Source organism: Onychostoma macrolepis, chromosome 24, assembly GCF_012432095.1.
Source record: "Onychostoma macrolepis isolate SWU-2019 chromosome 24, ASM1243209v1, whole genome shotgun sequence".
NCBI classification, from domain to species: domain Eukaryota; kingdom Metazoa; phylum Chordata; class Actinopteri; order Cypriniformes; family Cyprinidae; genus Onychostoma; species Onychostoma macrolepis.
In genome coordinates, this window is record NC_081178.1 from 6,522,153 (window position 1) to 6,539,391 (window position 17,239).

Sequence of the window (17,239 nt, forward strand, 5' to 3'; positions counted from 1 at the left end):
AGATCTTTTTAAAAATATAAATAAATAATATAATAGTTTAGAAATACTACTAAAATAACATTGACTTGGAGATAAGAGACACATTTGGGCTTTTTTCACATGTACGTGTTCACACCACAACTAATTATCCTTGTGATGCTTAACACATAAAACCGCCTAAGTGAATCAAGTCCTCTGATCGCTGTGTATGAGAGTGTAACAGAGATATATTCATGTGACCTGTTATATATTAAGCTTTCTGTCATGTAGGCCTACCTCACAGACCAACCTGAATTTGGTCTTTAATTGGGCTTGATTAACACTTAACATTCCTGGTAAATAACCCAAAACAGCCGTGTGTTGTTTTGAAGGACGTCTGTGCCTTAAGCGATCCTCAGCACTTTAAAGTATTAGTACATACTTCTGTATTAAACTCCTTAACATGATTTACCTGAGTAGCCCGTATTCCTGGATCAATTTTCTTGCCGACCTCGAACAACGTTCGTTTAAAGCTTATGGTTAAGTTTAGTGCACTCATTCCCATTGATTGTAAGAGTGGGTTAGGATTAGGTTTAACCTTAGGGACATGGTTTGGCCTATGATTGTTTGCTAGGAAAGTTATTCCAGGACAAATAAACAATGTTGAGCCAGGAACATGTCGTACTTGGGTAAATTGTGTTATGCGTTTTAGTTTAGTATGTCATCAAATTAAGTTTGCCTATAGTCTCCCATAGAAATATCTAGCTCATATTTCACCCCAAAAGAGAAATTTTCTTTAGCATATAATTATTATAATTTGCATAAATATCATCCTCATCACAGTAATGCAAAATAAATATCATTCTCATTACTGAAAATGATCCACAATGCAAAAAGCTTAATTTTATATATGCAACTATAATAGATGTCCAAGCGAAGAAGGAACAGGAACCCAGTTGTGTTTTATTTAGATTTTCTTATTTTCTTATTAAGAATAAGCCAGTTATTTCTTTGCATGTGGCATTTAATGTCTAATTTAAGTATTTTTTCTTAATGCAGAGTCTTAAGTTTTATGAAAGTTAGTATACTAAATGATACTATACTAGTTAGTAATTTGTCGAATTACTAAAATAGCAATATGCCATCAAACAAAAATACATTGTAAAATATATAAATAAATAAACGATGTTGTTTCAACTTAAAAAACTAACAGTCCCATTATGTTATGAAAACTTTATTTCTGAATGTTTAAACATTTAAAAAACATTTTTTCTTGGTTATAAGAACATTAATAGAACATTACATATAATTTTGTAAACATTATTGTAACTTAACTTTTGAACATTTCGTGAATATTCTGAATCAGTAACATTTAAAAACATTTCAACAAAAACATTTTAGAAGAAAACCGTTCCATGAATGTTTTTGTGCTAATGTTTCGAGAACATTATTAAAGACCAGAGAACATTGAATGAACATTCTATTAATGTTACTGGGAAAACATTTGTTCATAACTTTTAGAGAACCTTGCCAGAACATTAGCAAAAGTTCTGAGAACATTCCCTTTAGCTGGAATAACACAACTTGATCAAAGAAGTTTAAATGTATCATGTACATTCTTTGATACTTTGAAATCCTAGCATTATTAATTGTACAAAGCAACTAAAATAACCATCAGCAGCCAATCAAAATTCAGCAGCTTACAAAGTCAAGATCAAAGAAGCTGAAACTTGACACTAAACAACTGTATCAAGACCTGTTCTTTCAAATGTTACAAATCTTTTCAAGGTCCAGATTCATGTACAGCAGTGATTTGACCTCTCTTTGTGTGAGTTTGTGTGTGTTTATCTAGTGGACTTCTCTTTAACACAGCCAGTGACTTTAGAAAAGGGCACGTTAGGACAGGGATGTTCTTATGGAGAGATGATGATTCACTCACACACACACACACACACACACACACACACACACACACACACACGCACACACGCACATGCTCTCAGTATCATGATGAGTGTTGTAGAGTTGTGATGCATTTGGCTGTTGGCTGAAGGCAGCAGATGGGTCAGCAGAGGATCCGTGTAAGCACTTCCTACCGCTTCTCTCTGGCATTAATGAGAAAACCACTTCAAAACAAACTCAACCTTCTTTTTAATCTGCTAATGGCAGTAACGGTAGCAGCGGCCATGTTTCTACAGAAAACACTGTCAGTATGAGTTATTTTAATACAGTTCTGTCTAGTTATGTCTAGATATTTACATAGGCATATTAATTGTTTTTCTCTCAATTTCATATGCATTCTCAAGAAACTGAGTTATTTTAGCTATGTTAAGAAAAAATAATAATTCAATTCTATTAAATTATATATACTTTTATATTATATTATCAAAATGTTTACAATTTCAAGTGTTTTCAGTTTAGTGTTGTACAAATTGCAAGGCTTATTATTAAATAATTTTGATTGGTGGATTGTTTAATTCTGCTGTGAAATATTTTTTGTGTAACAAGTAATATATATATATATATATATATATGTGTGTGTGTGTGTGTGTGTAAAAGATATGAGTTATATTTTTCTTTTTTTACTAATCATAAATTGCATATTTCAGTAAGTTGTGGACTAAGAATTGCTTAAATATATAAAATCTTAAATATATAAATATACATATAATATATATTTAAAAAAAAATCAATGAATAAAATATACATAAAATCTCATTTTAAAATACATTTATATTTCTAAAAATATATTCAAATTTATTTACATTTATTTATATTTTTGCATTATTTTTTTTTTTTAACTCCGCACACTTATATGTCATTTCATATTCGTAAACAAGAATTACTATTTTCATTTTTTTAATATTTACAAATGAATTACAAATTACAAATCAATTATACATACATGTATTATATATATATACATAATACAAAGCTATTTTTATTATATTATACAGATATATATATTAGTTATACATTATTTATATATACAAATGTGAGACATGAATTATAACAATTACACATTAATTAGAAACATAGGAGGTAGTTCAGCCTTGCATGTAAAGCTACGATTATGTGTTACACTCAGCATGCGAAGAATGAAAATTTATTAGTGCATCGACTTATGCTTAAATACACAGAAGTAACGTGTAATGATTAAACAAAAGTCTCTCTCACTTTCAGGCTTGGCTGCAGAGGTATGGCTACCTCCCTCCCACAGACCCCAGAATGTCCGTCCTGCGGTCAGAACAGACCATGCATTCTGCTATCGCTGCCATGCAGCGTCTCTACGGCCTTAACGTCACCGGTGAACTGGATAAGAACACCATTGAGTGAGTAGCAGTTACACCCTCACACGGTCACTCAATCCAAAATCGACTGATTCTGGGTCAGAAGTTTAACATGATGATGTTCTTCTCAGAGACAGACGGTTGCCAGCATGTTTAGTTCCCCATCATGGACTGTCTTTAAGTCATGGGTTCAATTCCCAGGGAATATAGACCTAATAGACCTTAGTCAGGGTAGTGTCATATTTTTGACAGGAATGAAAATGAGGATGTGAGGGATAGAAGTACAGTGCGGTCAGTGGATTGCACTGTTGTTTAACAACATACCAATTGTTCAGTGGATGAAAAACTTTCTGTAGTTAAAAACCCCATAAAACAGTTTTGAAAGTGGTGAAAATGAAGTGATCTGGGTCTGGGACCTCTATATAGTGTGTGTGTGCCATTGTAAAATCTATCCCTTGCAGTCTCGTTTTCATCCGCATTAAATTCAATATGGCGTCTAACCTGACTACAATTTATATCTTGAATGCAAAGTCATTTTGGGCTAAAATATCTGTGAAATGTATGAATGTAAATGGCTAAACCACCAGCGAGATCAGCATAAACCACCCCAGAAGGGTAATGAATGGGGAATTGCCTGATTTTATTTCAGAACTGCCTTCACAAACTGCTCAAAATCTAAAACACAATATGTTAAATGTATGTCTGTGCATACTGAATTTGGTGTATAGCAGTGATTCCCAACCACACTCTTAAAAAAATAAAGGTTCTTTATTGGCATCTATGGTTCCATGAAGAACTTTTTAACATCCATGGAATATTTCCATTCCAGAAAAGGTTATATTTTTTAAAATCATAACATTATTTTTTTTTTTTTCAATTTTATTTTAAGAACTGTTCTTTGGGGAACCAAATATGGTTCTTCTATGGCGTCACTGCGAAAACAACCTCTTGGAACCTTTATTTAAGACATTTTTCTAGTTTGGCATTATTGAAAGACACTCAAACCTGTCTGATAAGGGCTGCAAACGTCAAACAGTCAACAGTTGGGAAACATTGATGTACAACATCTGGCCGCTAGGATCCTGGTGATGTCATAACTCTTATGTGATCTTTTTGTTTCCTTTTTGCTTCGGCATAGTGATATCACCATAAGGTGAGGCTGACTTTTCTCTTGTGATTTGTTTCTTGCTTTCAAAACCAAACTTATCTTTGCTTCTCCTTCTCTGTATGAACTCTAGTGGAAGGGGCTTGAGAGGGTTCAGTTTTATTAATACAGTAACCATACAGTTAATTAATTGGCCTAGATATTTGTCTTGGCATCTGCCATTGAAAAACATGGTGGACCTAATACTATTAAATACACAAGTTCATTTATATATGAGGTTGATATGATGTAAATGTGCTTTATATTTTGGAAGCCTTGTGTATTTTGAGAGGTTATTCCAGAATGCCAATTAGTCTATGAACATTTTAGTGCTGTGTTGAAGCTCAGACCGGCTGGGCTGAATGTCACGAGTGTGAAGCAATGAAATATTAATGAATCTACTTATTTTTCTCTCTCAGCTGGATGAAGAAGCCACGATGTGGGGTGCCAGACCAGTTCGGCGGTGCCTCGAAATTTAGCGTCCGAAAAAGACGTTACGCCCTCACAGGGCAGAAATGGCAACACAAACATATCACATACAGGTTAGTTACAAAAACACACTTATTTTGTGTGTATGTGTGTGTGTGTGTGTTATGACATGCATTTATTATTTTCTGTGAGATTTCTGAAAAAATTTAAAAAATAAAAAAATATGTAAACATCCTCAAAACAAGACACATTTTGTTTAGACGCAAAACTGCATAAAATGCTAAGGCTTGATTTCAGAGAAAGTGTATTTTTCTTACTTTTCTTTTAAGCATAAATCCAACATTATTTAGTGAGGTTTATGCTTGAATCAAGAAAAAACTTTTTGCCAATGGGGTAAGAAAAACACGCTTAATTCAAAATTTATTCTGTGAAAACAAGTTTTAATATTTTATGCAGTTTTGTAAGTATAAATGTGTCTTGTTGTTTAAATATATTTACTGGAAGATGACACTAATGCTGATTAAGGAAATGATTTTTGCAGTGCCAGCAGCAGTGCTGGGATAATTAGGCTGTCAGATTCTTCTCCCTCACCTCACTGTCCGCCTGCCAAACTCCCTTCACTCGACCTAAATCACTCCGTCCAACATTCTCATCTCTTCTCCTGTCCCAGCTGGCCTCTTTCCCTCTGTCTTTACAAACCTTTATTGGAATGACTAGATTTAAGGATCTAGTTGCTCTAAATTATTCAAGCAAATTATTTTTCAAATGACTTCAACTCTTATACACTGTAAAAAAAAAAAAAAAAAAAAGTTGAGCCAACTTAAAATTTGAAGGCAACCAACTTCAGCAGATTTTCAGCAGCAGCTCAACTTATTTTTGTGGGAGATTCTCAAATTTTTGTTGTATAAACTTAAAACGACAAGTTGAGAAAACTCAAAAATCTGCTGAAGCTGGTTGCCTTAAAATTTTAAGTTGGCTCAACTTTTTTTTTTTTTTTTTTTTACAGTGTATACATATATACAGTACTACGCTTTACAAGTCTTTTGTGTTTTTAAAAGAAGTGTCTTATGTTCACTAAAGATGCTTTTATTTTGTTAAAATGCAGTTAAAGCAGTAACATTGTGAAGTATTTTAAACATATTTTAAATGTAATTTATTCCTGTGATGCAAAGCTGAATTTTCAGTGTCACACGATCCTTCAAAAATCACTGAAGATACATTTCTGATTATTATAAATTTGAAAACAGTTTTTGGCATATACAGCATCTTTTTTGACTTACATTCTTATAATGAGTTATTATTATGAGTTGTTAAATAACCTCAGCAACAAGTGATTTGTATTGTTGTGACATGTATTATACTAACATGATGCTCTCTATAAATGCAATATTTCTTTGATAATCCCACAGCTTATGTATGTATGACCTATATTCAAATATAACTATGTTACATTTGCCAATCTGCTTGATAATATTGTGTTGGTGGGTTTGTGTGACGGCTGTGACAGATAAACTCACACCACTGTAGAACGTAAGCAGAAGTTTATCCACCTAGAAGCATAGTCCCGCCTCAGAAGGATGATTTAGACAGCTGAACAGCTCAAATAACAAATATTCTCACTGAATAATTCATGTAAGTGCTTTAACAAAAAACTCAAGCGTCACATTTCTGCTTTTAAACTCTCTGGCCTGCTCTGATTGTGTTAATGTACAGTAAAAGTGTTTTTGCAAGCTGATGGACAAGACGAAATTAGAAAAGACCAGTGTATCTTTTGATATGACCTAAGTCAAACAATACAGCCTACTGAGAAAGAGAGAAAGAAAGAGAGCGATAGAGAGAGATTATGATTATGTAATGGAATGGTGGCTTTAGGCAGGAGTGTGTGTGTGTGTGTGTGGCCAGGCTGAGCAGATGGGTAGGCAGATGTTCCCCACAGCATTCCCTGCTCTCTGTCTTGATCCAGACTGTACCACCCTTCACCTTCCCCCAACCCTGGATCATACCATGTGAACTTACACACACACTCACACACACACACACACACATACACATACAGAGGCCTCTCCTCACCCTCATGCTATAACAAGCACAAATAGCATCACTGTATGTGTGTGTGTTAGTCTGGGCTAATTGAGTTGATCTCAAAGCAGTCTGTGTTCTTATAACCACTGACACACACGCAGTCATTCACGTAACTGACATAGTTTCAATATCGCCAGCAAAGGACTTGAAAGAACAAAGCGAGGTGTTGTGTATTCAGTGACTCTTTCGTGTGAGCCCTTGTGTTTACATGGGTTTAGATGGTATAATACCACAAATTTTGATTTAACAGCATATGTAATGGGCACTGTTGTTAACTATTGATTTTTTTTTAGGCCATCCTGTGTTTTTGAAAAGAAAATTTTCTCATCTGAATTCACAATTTAGTGGCTTAAAGGATGCTCAGGGTTCAGTACGAGCTCTGTGGAAAGCGTTTGTGGCAAAATGATGATTATTTTAGAAAATAGTTTGCTTTTGTTCCTCTTTTGAAAGTCACTTTTTGAAAAAAAGTGTCTGCTAAATGCATACGTTTCATTCTTTCGTTGGACGTAAACTAGGCCAGCATATTTTTTAGCAAAAATAATTTTTTTATCTATTCTATATCTATTAATATTATTTTAAAATTTTGGTAAAAATTATATTTTTAATAAATTTAAATAATATATTTTTTTAAATATCAATATAAGTTATAAATATTATTATTATAAAGTATTTATAACGATATTGATATTTAAAAAAAAAATCAATATACATTATAAATATTATTATTATAAAGTATTTTTGCACTGGCATGAATTGTTTAGTAAAACTATATTTACGATTCAATCTTAAATTAAGTTGTAAATTGTCTAAATCTACGTATTTAAATAATTTCCATTTATAAATGATTTATATCTATAATGTTATCGATGACTTTCAAAACTTTTAAACAAACAAACGTTCGATTTATTGTAATTCTACTTGCTGATTGCTACCTCAATTCAAATTGAATTCAAATTCAGGAATTTGAAAAGTATTCTGAGGGGGGTGTTTACACAACTTCATTTTCAACTAAAAATGGAAATTTTTTTATGTGTTTTGGCCATTCATTTACTATATTACTATAACTATATTTTATGGGCCTGAAAATGCAAACTTTTGAAAACGATACCGTTACCATCAAAATTTGTAAAATATGTGCGTATAATGTGCATTTTTGATCATTTTTGCAGATTCATGTTAACGGGAATCAGTTTGACAATTTGGTCATCTATACGTGAAACTTTTTAAAAACACAAAGGAAATAATTTTCCGTTTTTAGTACATAGCTGTCATGTAAACATACCCTCAATTTAATTCTGAAAAGCACACAACCCTGCTTAGTTTAGTGGACAATATCCCTGCTGTTGGATTTTCCATGGAAAGATTTCCTTCTGGTGGTGGTGGTGTAGCCTTGTGGTTAAAGAACTGGGCTGATAGCCAAACAGTTACAGGTTCAAACCCCAAAAGACATGATCTATGAATTATAACCATTGTGCCCTCTTGACAAACACTTAACCCCTACCTGTCGCTGTGATTTAACGCGGTTAGATTGTGGAAACGATTTCCACTGGCTCTGGTCATCAACCAAGTGCTTTCTGGCATCCAGTCTTGATGCAAATTTATGCTTCTTTTCTCAGTGATTTTTTTAACTGAATCAATTCTGTATGTCGTAGATGAGAAACACGGCAGGAAGGTTTGTAAAACACCTCACACGACTCCAACAAGCAGCCTTCACAGCAGCTGAGCTGAAAATCTAAGCCTAAAGAGGAAAAGAAATATCTGAAGGGTCATGAAGTTCAAAGACAGGATTAGGATTTCTGGGAAGTACAGCTGAGAAAGACAAGAAAAATACATGAACAGTGGAAGCCAGATGTTGATCTAATAGTTTGCGCTCACAGACAGAACAACTGTATGCAGATGATATCCAAACCCCATCCTGCACCACCTGGAGGGAATGAGAGAGAGAAATAGAGATAGAGAGCTTAGGTTTCCATGAGATAATATGTCTTGTAAATATTTTAAGAGGCACAGCTTTAATACAGTTTAAATTCCTCAGCACATTTGAGAAAACAGCTGCTACTGAGTTGATTGAGAGTTTTGGCTAATACACTATAGACACAAGCACTATACTGTAGTACCTGATAGTCATACTTAAGTACCCCTCATGAAGGTACCTCAAGTAAATGTTAAAGTAACCCGTGGGAAACATATCAGATAGAAGTTCTACAGTAAATGATATTGTATGTACTTAAGCATCGGAGTCTGTGTAAGAAGATGAATCAGAAAGTGAGTCAGAATTTTGACCAACTGCTTTTGTTTCAGATTGGTTTGTGAATGAATCATTCAGATAAACTGTAAACCAGTAAACGATTCAATTAAACTGCCTCAAAAGAATGATTTATTCACAACTGTGTTCTTTTGTAAAAGTGAAAATCAATAGATATATTTACAATCAATATCAGTTGAGTTAGTAATATTTAAAAAAGTGTCATGTTACCAGTTTTTAACATAAAGCAATGCTTTATATGTAAGGTATAGTTTTCATAATAGCGTAGCTTAAAATCACATGATCTCTCGTAAGAAAATTATCTCTCCCTCATTTTAACATTATATATATATATATATATATTAATTAATATTTTGAATGTGCTTTTATTTATATTTCCAGTTTTACCAAATGTGATTATCACCGACATATAGTTTTTGTTTTTAAATATTTTTATTTCAGTTTTAGTAATTTTAGAACATCAACTTAAAATTATTTTATTTCAGTTGCCATTGCCAAGACAATATTTCTATTTTCAGTGAAGTTTATTTATTTATTGGTATTTTGTTCCAAAATTTCTGTAATTTAAAAAAAATTTTTTTTTAGTATTTTTAGTTTTAGTTAACAAAAACAACTCTGCAAATGAAGCAAGGAGGATCTGATTAATTTCAGTGAATCAGTTTGTTTGGAATGTTTATGCAAATTAAGCTGTTCAAAAAGAAATTATTCACTTGATTTGAGTATCTGCAAGTACTTACCTATTCATATCAAAAGATTTTGCCCCTTTAAGTTGTGGCTAGATGGCTTGATTGACTGTGGTTGAACTAACTATGCGTAGCTTGTATCCTGGTTAAGGTAGTGTACAGTCTTAAAGTAGCTTCTTCAACACTGACACCAACACATTACTACATTACAAGTAGTTCCATAAGACAGAGCGGCTCAAAGTTGCATCCTTCAACCTTCACAAACTCAGTACAGAGGCAAACTAAAATGTGGTTTGGTAAAGAGCTTAAAAACACATTTGAAACATATCATACACATCATTAAAAAAATATGAGGTTTGAAAATATGCCCACATCAGGCGGCTTTTGTAATGCAGTGAGCTGTTGGTAATCCTCAGTGAGAAAATAAAGCCTGCTTCACCTGTAGCACCTCCAGCAGAGGTTCCTCCTAATTTACTCTCTTTGTCTGTCTCTCTTTCTTTCTGCAAGATTTCATGGAGTGAGATACACTCGCTCTTTTCCAAAACCCAGTGAGCTGTCTGTGTAGACAGCATTTGAAGTCATTTTCAAAGTAAAAATTGTTCCAAAATACCAGCTGTGTTAAGCTGCCTTATAAGATGCATTTTGGTCAAATTCAAATGTGACCGTGCAGTACTTTAGTATTAGTTGTATATCATTACAGTATTTATTAATATTTTGAATTACTTTAAATTTTATATTATATTTACTTTGTTTTATTTCCATATTTAATTTTAAGTTTTAGTAATTTTATGTGCTTTTGTCGTTTTTATTCATTTGTAAATATTTCTATTTAGCTTTATTTATATTTCAGTTTTAGTAATTTGGTTAAACTTTATTTTAAGGTCTTGTTACACGTTACATGTAATTACTATTATAATAACAATTAATTACATAATTACATGCAAGTAACCCTAAGCAAAACCCCAATCCTAACCATATAGTAAATCAGTACTTAAATATATAATTACACTGTAACAAGGACACCTTAAAATAAAGTGTAACCAGTAATTTTAGTAATAGCAATTACTTAAATGATAGTAATATTACTTAATAAAATAATAATTACATATTTATTACTAATCTTACAACTTACTTTTTATTTATTATACTTATATACTATACTTTAGCTTTATTTAAATTAACAAAATTATATTTAACAACACTGCCTCACAGATAATTATAAAAAATGTATTGATCAAAAATATGCGAATAGCAAACTCTATTGCAGTCAAACGTCCTGTGTGCTTCATATTTATGAGTTGTTTATTTGATCATTATATGTAAAATACAAACTTTCTGATTGTCCTCTTATACTTTTTCCAGTATAAAAAACGTCACACCTAAGGTGGGAGCGGAGGAGACCCACAATGCCATTCGCCGGGCGTTCGATGTGTGGCAGAATGTCACGCCGCTGCGTTTTGAGGCAGTGCCCTACAGCGACCTGGAGCGCAACAAGAAAGATGTGGATATTACTATCATTTTCGCCTCAGGTTTCCACGGCGATAGCTCCCCCTTCGATGGAGAAGGGGGTTTCCTTGCACATGCCTACTTTCCCGGTCCAGGGATTGGAGGAGACACACACTTCGATTCGGATGAGCCCTGGACTCTGGGGAACCCTAACCATGACGGTACGTAAACCTGGTTATATTGGTCGCGTATAAACCCAGCTTTATTGGAGAGTAAATCTCAGCACACTCTCCATTAAAGCAAATAACTTCATATGAGCTCTGCTTTTCTGGACTGCTCTAGAAAATGATGGAGTCTTACATGTAGAGTATATGTATTTAGTCGATTTTAACTTACATTCCTTTAAATTTAAAGCAATTGATATTTGTTTGAGGAACTTTGTATCAAGCAAACTAGATATTCAACAGCATAACTGTATATTTTGCTTGGTTTTCTGTTTGTGAAATAATCAGCACTTGTGACGTATGGATAAATGTTCTGATATTTTTCTGTCGCATCATAATTTAAGTTTTTCCATGCTGACCTATTATTGTTGTCACACTGATTTCAGATTAAAACTGTGTACAAACAAATACAAACTGTGGCCGCTTTACATAGTGGCATGCTGGTCAGATGGTCTCGTTCTGTCTTGGTGGGCATTTCTTGACCAGAATAAGCTGCAGTGTAGATCAGACATTATGCCAAAGTCTGTCTCTGCAAGACCAGCTTGTCTCTGTCCAGTGTTGCCAGATCTCTAGAAAAAAATAAGAAACCCAGTCTGACAAACAAAGCCCAATGTACGCAAGTCAGCTTACAAGACATGCCAAAATAAGCATGTGTGTGGGCTGACTGTGTTAATTGTTGTATGGGATAAAAACTGTTTCTCCAGCTAATCTGAAGATTTTGGGAGCCAAAATCTAACAAGCCAAAATGCACAGCTGTAAATAACCCCCGAAAACTGCAACCTTTGACTTTAGGGAGAAAAAAACAATATTGTAACACTGCTTCTGACACCAAGTGTTCTGAATCAGAAGATATTATTTGAACAGAATATATGGTGTGGAGGTAGACAGTTCAACAGTGGTGGTAACCACATACACAACATGCTTTATCACACAATTGTGAAGCTTCACTATTTAAGATCACATCCCAGTACAGAAGATAAAAAGAAAATATAAAGTTGAAACAAGAAACTAGTCACAATTATGAGATATTCAGTCACATTTTTAAGATATAAAATATTGTGAGACATAGAGTTGAAACTCTGAGATATAAAATCACATTTTAAAATATTAAATATATAGTTTCACAAACTATATCACAATTGTGAGAGTTGACATTATGAGAAACTGAGTTTGAGATATAAAATATTGTGAGATGTAAAGATTGCGAGATGCAAAGTCAGATTCTACAATATAAAATATCATTTGTGAAATTTAAAAAAATCACAATTACAAAAAATACAGCTGCAAAATAAATATTTTACATTTTAAAATGTAAATGATTTTATATCTCACAGTTGCAATTTTATTTATTTTACTCAGAGGCAGAAAAAGGCCTCCATACTTCTATATTGTCTCCTTCAAATCTATCTGCCCTCTCATCCTCCATTTCCCCTGCATTCATTACTAGCTATCTATTTTATATATTTTCTACACATGCCATCCTGTTATTACAGGTAACCTTTAGGTATCTCTCATTCACCACATTTCAAATTGTTGCCATTTCTACCATTTATCCTCTAATAGGCTTACTTGCATACACTCACAAACAACTCATGAAGCACACAGTCAACAGGAGACAACACTGTCAAATCAGTCCCCTGCCTGTTGCCAGGGAGGTGGCAATCTGTTGCCGGGTGCAGTTGTTATGTTTGTTTTGTTGAGGGATTACAGCTCTCTGAAGCCTCACGTGGGCCGACACTTCCACTCTCTGGTTGTGGACATCCTCTCTACCTCTCTTCTGTCTCTCTGTCTTGTCACGGAGTTCAGCTGTAAGTAGGTCAGCCAGTGTGTAAAGCAGTAAGTGATGGGGATTCTGGAAGCATAATAAGGGGGACACAGCTCATAAAATGTTTAGTCTGGGTTAGGGGGACAAACTGCTCAGAAAAATGTGATTTTCTGGCTATTTTTAAATTCTTACCTTCTCTTTCACTTTTATCACCCTGCTTGGTTTGAGAAACAGACAGAACATTTTGGCTGGGCTGTGGAACTGTGTGTATGTGTATGTGTATGTGTGTATGTGTATATATGTATGTATGTATGTATATGTGTGTGTGTGTGTGTGTGTGTGTGTCTGTCTGTCTGTCTGTGTGTGTCTGTGTGTGTGTGTGTGTGTGTGTGTGTGTGTGTGAGACAGAGAGAGAGAGAGAAGGAGAGCAGTTAGACCTCACAGCAGGAACAATCTCCTGGTCTCGTTCTGGGCTGAGAGAAAGAGAGATTGTCTGGGATGATAAAGGAGAAATACACAGAATAGAGCGAGAAAACCATTTGTTTACAACTGCAGCTACACTTTAGCATCAAAATTGTCAACAGATGAAGCTGTGTAGCTTCTTTTCTGCTGCTATGGACATCATGGTGAGGTGGTTTAAGATGAACCAAAAGGTTGTAGGCTCAAACCAATAGTCAAGGTTTAGCTTAGCTTGTTAAACACCAAGCTGGTTTTAAACATCCAAACTTAAGTGTCAATATTATTATTAGTTAACACAGTTTATATTTGTATTTTTTATTTATTTTTAATGCCAAAGATCCCCAAATATTAGGATCTCTCTTCCTCAAATATACATTTGTTAAGACATTTGTTAAAAATGTGTATTTTTGTCATTTTAATAAAAATTAATCAAATAAAAATAATGAAATAAAATGAATATTAATACATTCAATAAATAAATAAATAATACATTTAATAAAAATATTAAGTTTGATATTATACAGATGTTTCCCAAATTAAATAATTGCCTTTTATATTGCCATTGTATTAAAGTGAAAATATTAAAATATTATATGAATTATATGATTTATGTTTAATTATACTATTATATAAAATATTTGCTTTTAATATACTCTTTGATGAAATACATTTAATATATGAAACATTTTATTTGTATTGCACTTTTTACAATAAATGATTTTTCATTATTTCTAACTTTAATTTTCTAACTGTAAATATGTTGAATAACTAAATGTAATAAATAAATGTAATATAACATAATATATATTTATTTACCAAACATTGCTTTAAAAAGCTACAATTTTGTGATTATGCAAGTTTTAATAGAGTGTGGGATTTATAAATTTTTTTCAAGTTTATATTGGACTTTTATCAGACGCACATACATCACGATTCAGGTATGTGAGGCATTATATTTTCAATTTTAAAATATTTATTTAAAAATAAATAAAACTATTACAGTATGTTAACACTTTAATTGGCGTCCCTAATAAAAAACAAATAAACTAAATTTATAACTTAATAGAAACCAGATCCTAGTTATAAAACCCATGCCATGTCATCAAGATTTGCAAAATTCAGATCTGCCTTCAGCAAACAAGAACCTGTATGTAACAAGAAAACCTGTAATATTTCCAGCTACTCGTACAGGCACCATACCTGCACATTATACTCTTGAAAAGATAAGAATGTTTTGTTTTTCACCAAAATGTCCCCGGGGAGGGGTATGCACAGGGGAACATGGATTCTGACAGATTTTGAAGTTTCTCGCGCTCTTATGTTGATGCGATAACATCGGCTACAGTGGAAAATATGGAACATTCATGTGGCTGCACTCATGCAGGAAATTAAAATTCCAGAGTGATATTTTCTCTCCCTCACCCAAATCAGGGTGAGACGGGGTTTGCCAGGTTAGAAAAACAATCGAGAGTGAGGAATGCCCTGAATGTTTCGTGAATCAGGAGACATGCCTAAAGAATTGAAAAATTTCACCTACATTTCTGATGAAAACATTTAGTCACACAGACAGACAGGAACCGTGGCTCGTGTCAGAGCGGTGGGAGGGAGGAACATCTGAAAAGAACAAGCTCTGCTGGAAGAGAATAACTGGCAAGAAAAGGGTGGATGATAAAATAAATGTGAAGAGGAACTTTTGTATTGCAAATCCACATGGGTTAGTTGGCTGTGAGTATAGAGAAAGAGGAGTGTGTGTGTAGAAATATCGATTAGAGATGTGCAAAATGACATATTTTCAAAATCGACCAGTCAGTGGGTTGTTTGTTGATTCAGTGATTGTAAGATAGATAGATAGACAGACATTTAAATTGTTACTAAAAAAATATATCAGTTTTCTCAAAAATATTAAGAAGCACAGCTGTTTTCAACATCGATAATAAGAATTCAGAATATTAGAATGACTTCTGGCTCGTGAAAATTTAGCTTTGCCATGAAATAAATTACATTTAAAATATATGAATATAGAAATCAGTCGTTTTAAATTTCAATAATATTTCACAATAATAATGTTTTTTAATCAAGTAAATAAAAATATAGTTAGAAAATACTGATCGAAAAAAACTGATACAATCAACATTATCATCGTCATGGGGGCAGTAAAAAATAAAATCAACAAATCTTCACAGTCTAATCAAATCCTGATGAATACAACACATTATAGAAGTTAAATGCAAATGCGGTTTAATGTTGTCTTGAAACTGCTCCATTCATGTTGTGTCAGAATTACTGTAATTATGAGATGACAACTCTGAGACTCTGAGCTTTTCACATCCTCAGACTTAATTATTCATTTCTATGGCAACTCTTTTAACGGCAAAACAGATGCATGTGCGGTTTTGTTCCTGATGACATCAAAACGTAATCACTACATTAATTCACTTCTAAAAACATTGAAGAATTCGAAGAAAGAGAATTTGGCGCTTTCATAGTTCAACAAAAACGTGAATTTTTTTTTGTTTTTTTTTACCTCTTGCAACCTCATAACGATAGAATTTCCGATGCTGGGAGCACAACGTGTCATGCGACCAGTAATCATAAACAGCAGCTACACTGTAAAAAGTGATAAGTTGACTTAACTTAAAAAAATTGAGGAAACCCGTTGCCTTAACATTTTTAAGTAAATGATAATTTAAAAAATAAGTCACCTTTCACTTTTTACAGTATAAAGAGACTATCCACAGTACACACATAATATAATACAGTATATGTCAGAATTAGCATTTATGAATAATATGTGATTTGAAAGGCCTGCAGACTGTACTGTATGTGATCCATATCCTGTATATGTAAGGAGAGCAACTCACGCTGGTACACACCAGGCCTGCTCTCAAAATAGGCTCTCACCCACCGACTGGAGCATTAGCATTCCATGTGGGTAGCAGCAGCACCTTCCGCCGGCACAGCCTGCCTCTCTCTCTGCCTCTCTCACTTTGTCCCTCTCTTTCCATTCAAAATTTGCCTCACACAGCATTGTGAGTAAGGCTTGGATAACTTGACGTGTGTGTGTGTGTTTAAATACTGTCCCTAATCTCTCCTCTCTCTTGTGAGTGTCTGTCTCAAATCCACTTCCTCTGGATTCAGAGCAGCATGTGTTTTTATTCATCCCTTGTTAGCTTGCTAAACTCAAAGGAGTCTTGAAATGCCAACTTAGATGCTGTCTTCCTTCTTATAAGGCAGTTTTACAGCAACTTATGTGAATTTAGTGCAAAGTGAGCTCATAAATATGGATTCTCATTAAGCTGTACTGGAAATACTGCTGTATGTAATTTGACGTTAACAAAAAAGGCTGTGACAAGTGTAAACAAGGTCCATTCAATTTGTTATATAGTTCAAAATCGTATATTTGATTGCTTAGAAAAGTAACTGCACAGGTGTACTCAACAAGCTACATGTTTTAAGGTAACATTCATGTCTGTAGCGCAAAATAAAATGCAAA

The 17,239-nt window shown here is 33.6% G+C and overlaps 1 protein-coding gene across 2 annotated transcripts in view; it reads left to right on the forward strand.

Annotated features, from left to right (window-relative positions):
• Nucleotides 1-17,239, forward strand: part of LOC131532905 (matrix metalloproteinase-16-like) — a 68,106-nt gene that overhangs the window by 13,762 nt on the left and 37,105 nt on the right. Inside the window, exons 2-5 of one of the 2 annotated variants that reach the window (XM_058764749.1) lie at nucleotides 3,142-3,290; nucleotides 4,387-4,401; nucleotides 4,812-4,934; nucleotides 11,215-11,519. In XM_058764749.1, the coding sequence (XP_058620732.1) occupies nucleotides 3,142-3,290; nucleotides 4,387-4,401; nucleotides 4,812-4,934; nucleotides 11,215-11,519 (592 nt within the window). The remainder of the gene's footprint in view (nucleotides 1-3,141; nucleotides 3,291-4,386; nucleotides 4,402-4,811; nucleotides 4,935-11,214; nucleotides 11,520-17,239) is intronic. The other variant, XM_058764750.1, reaches the window with a different exon arrangement.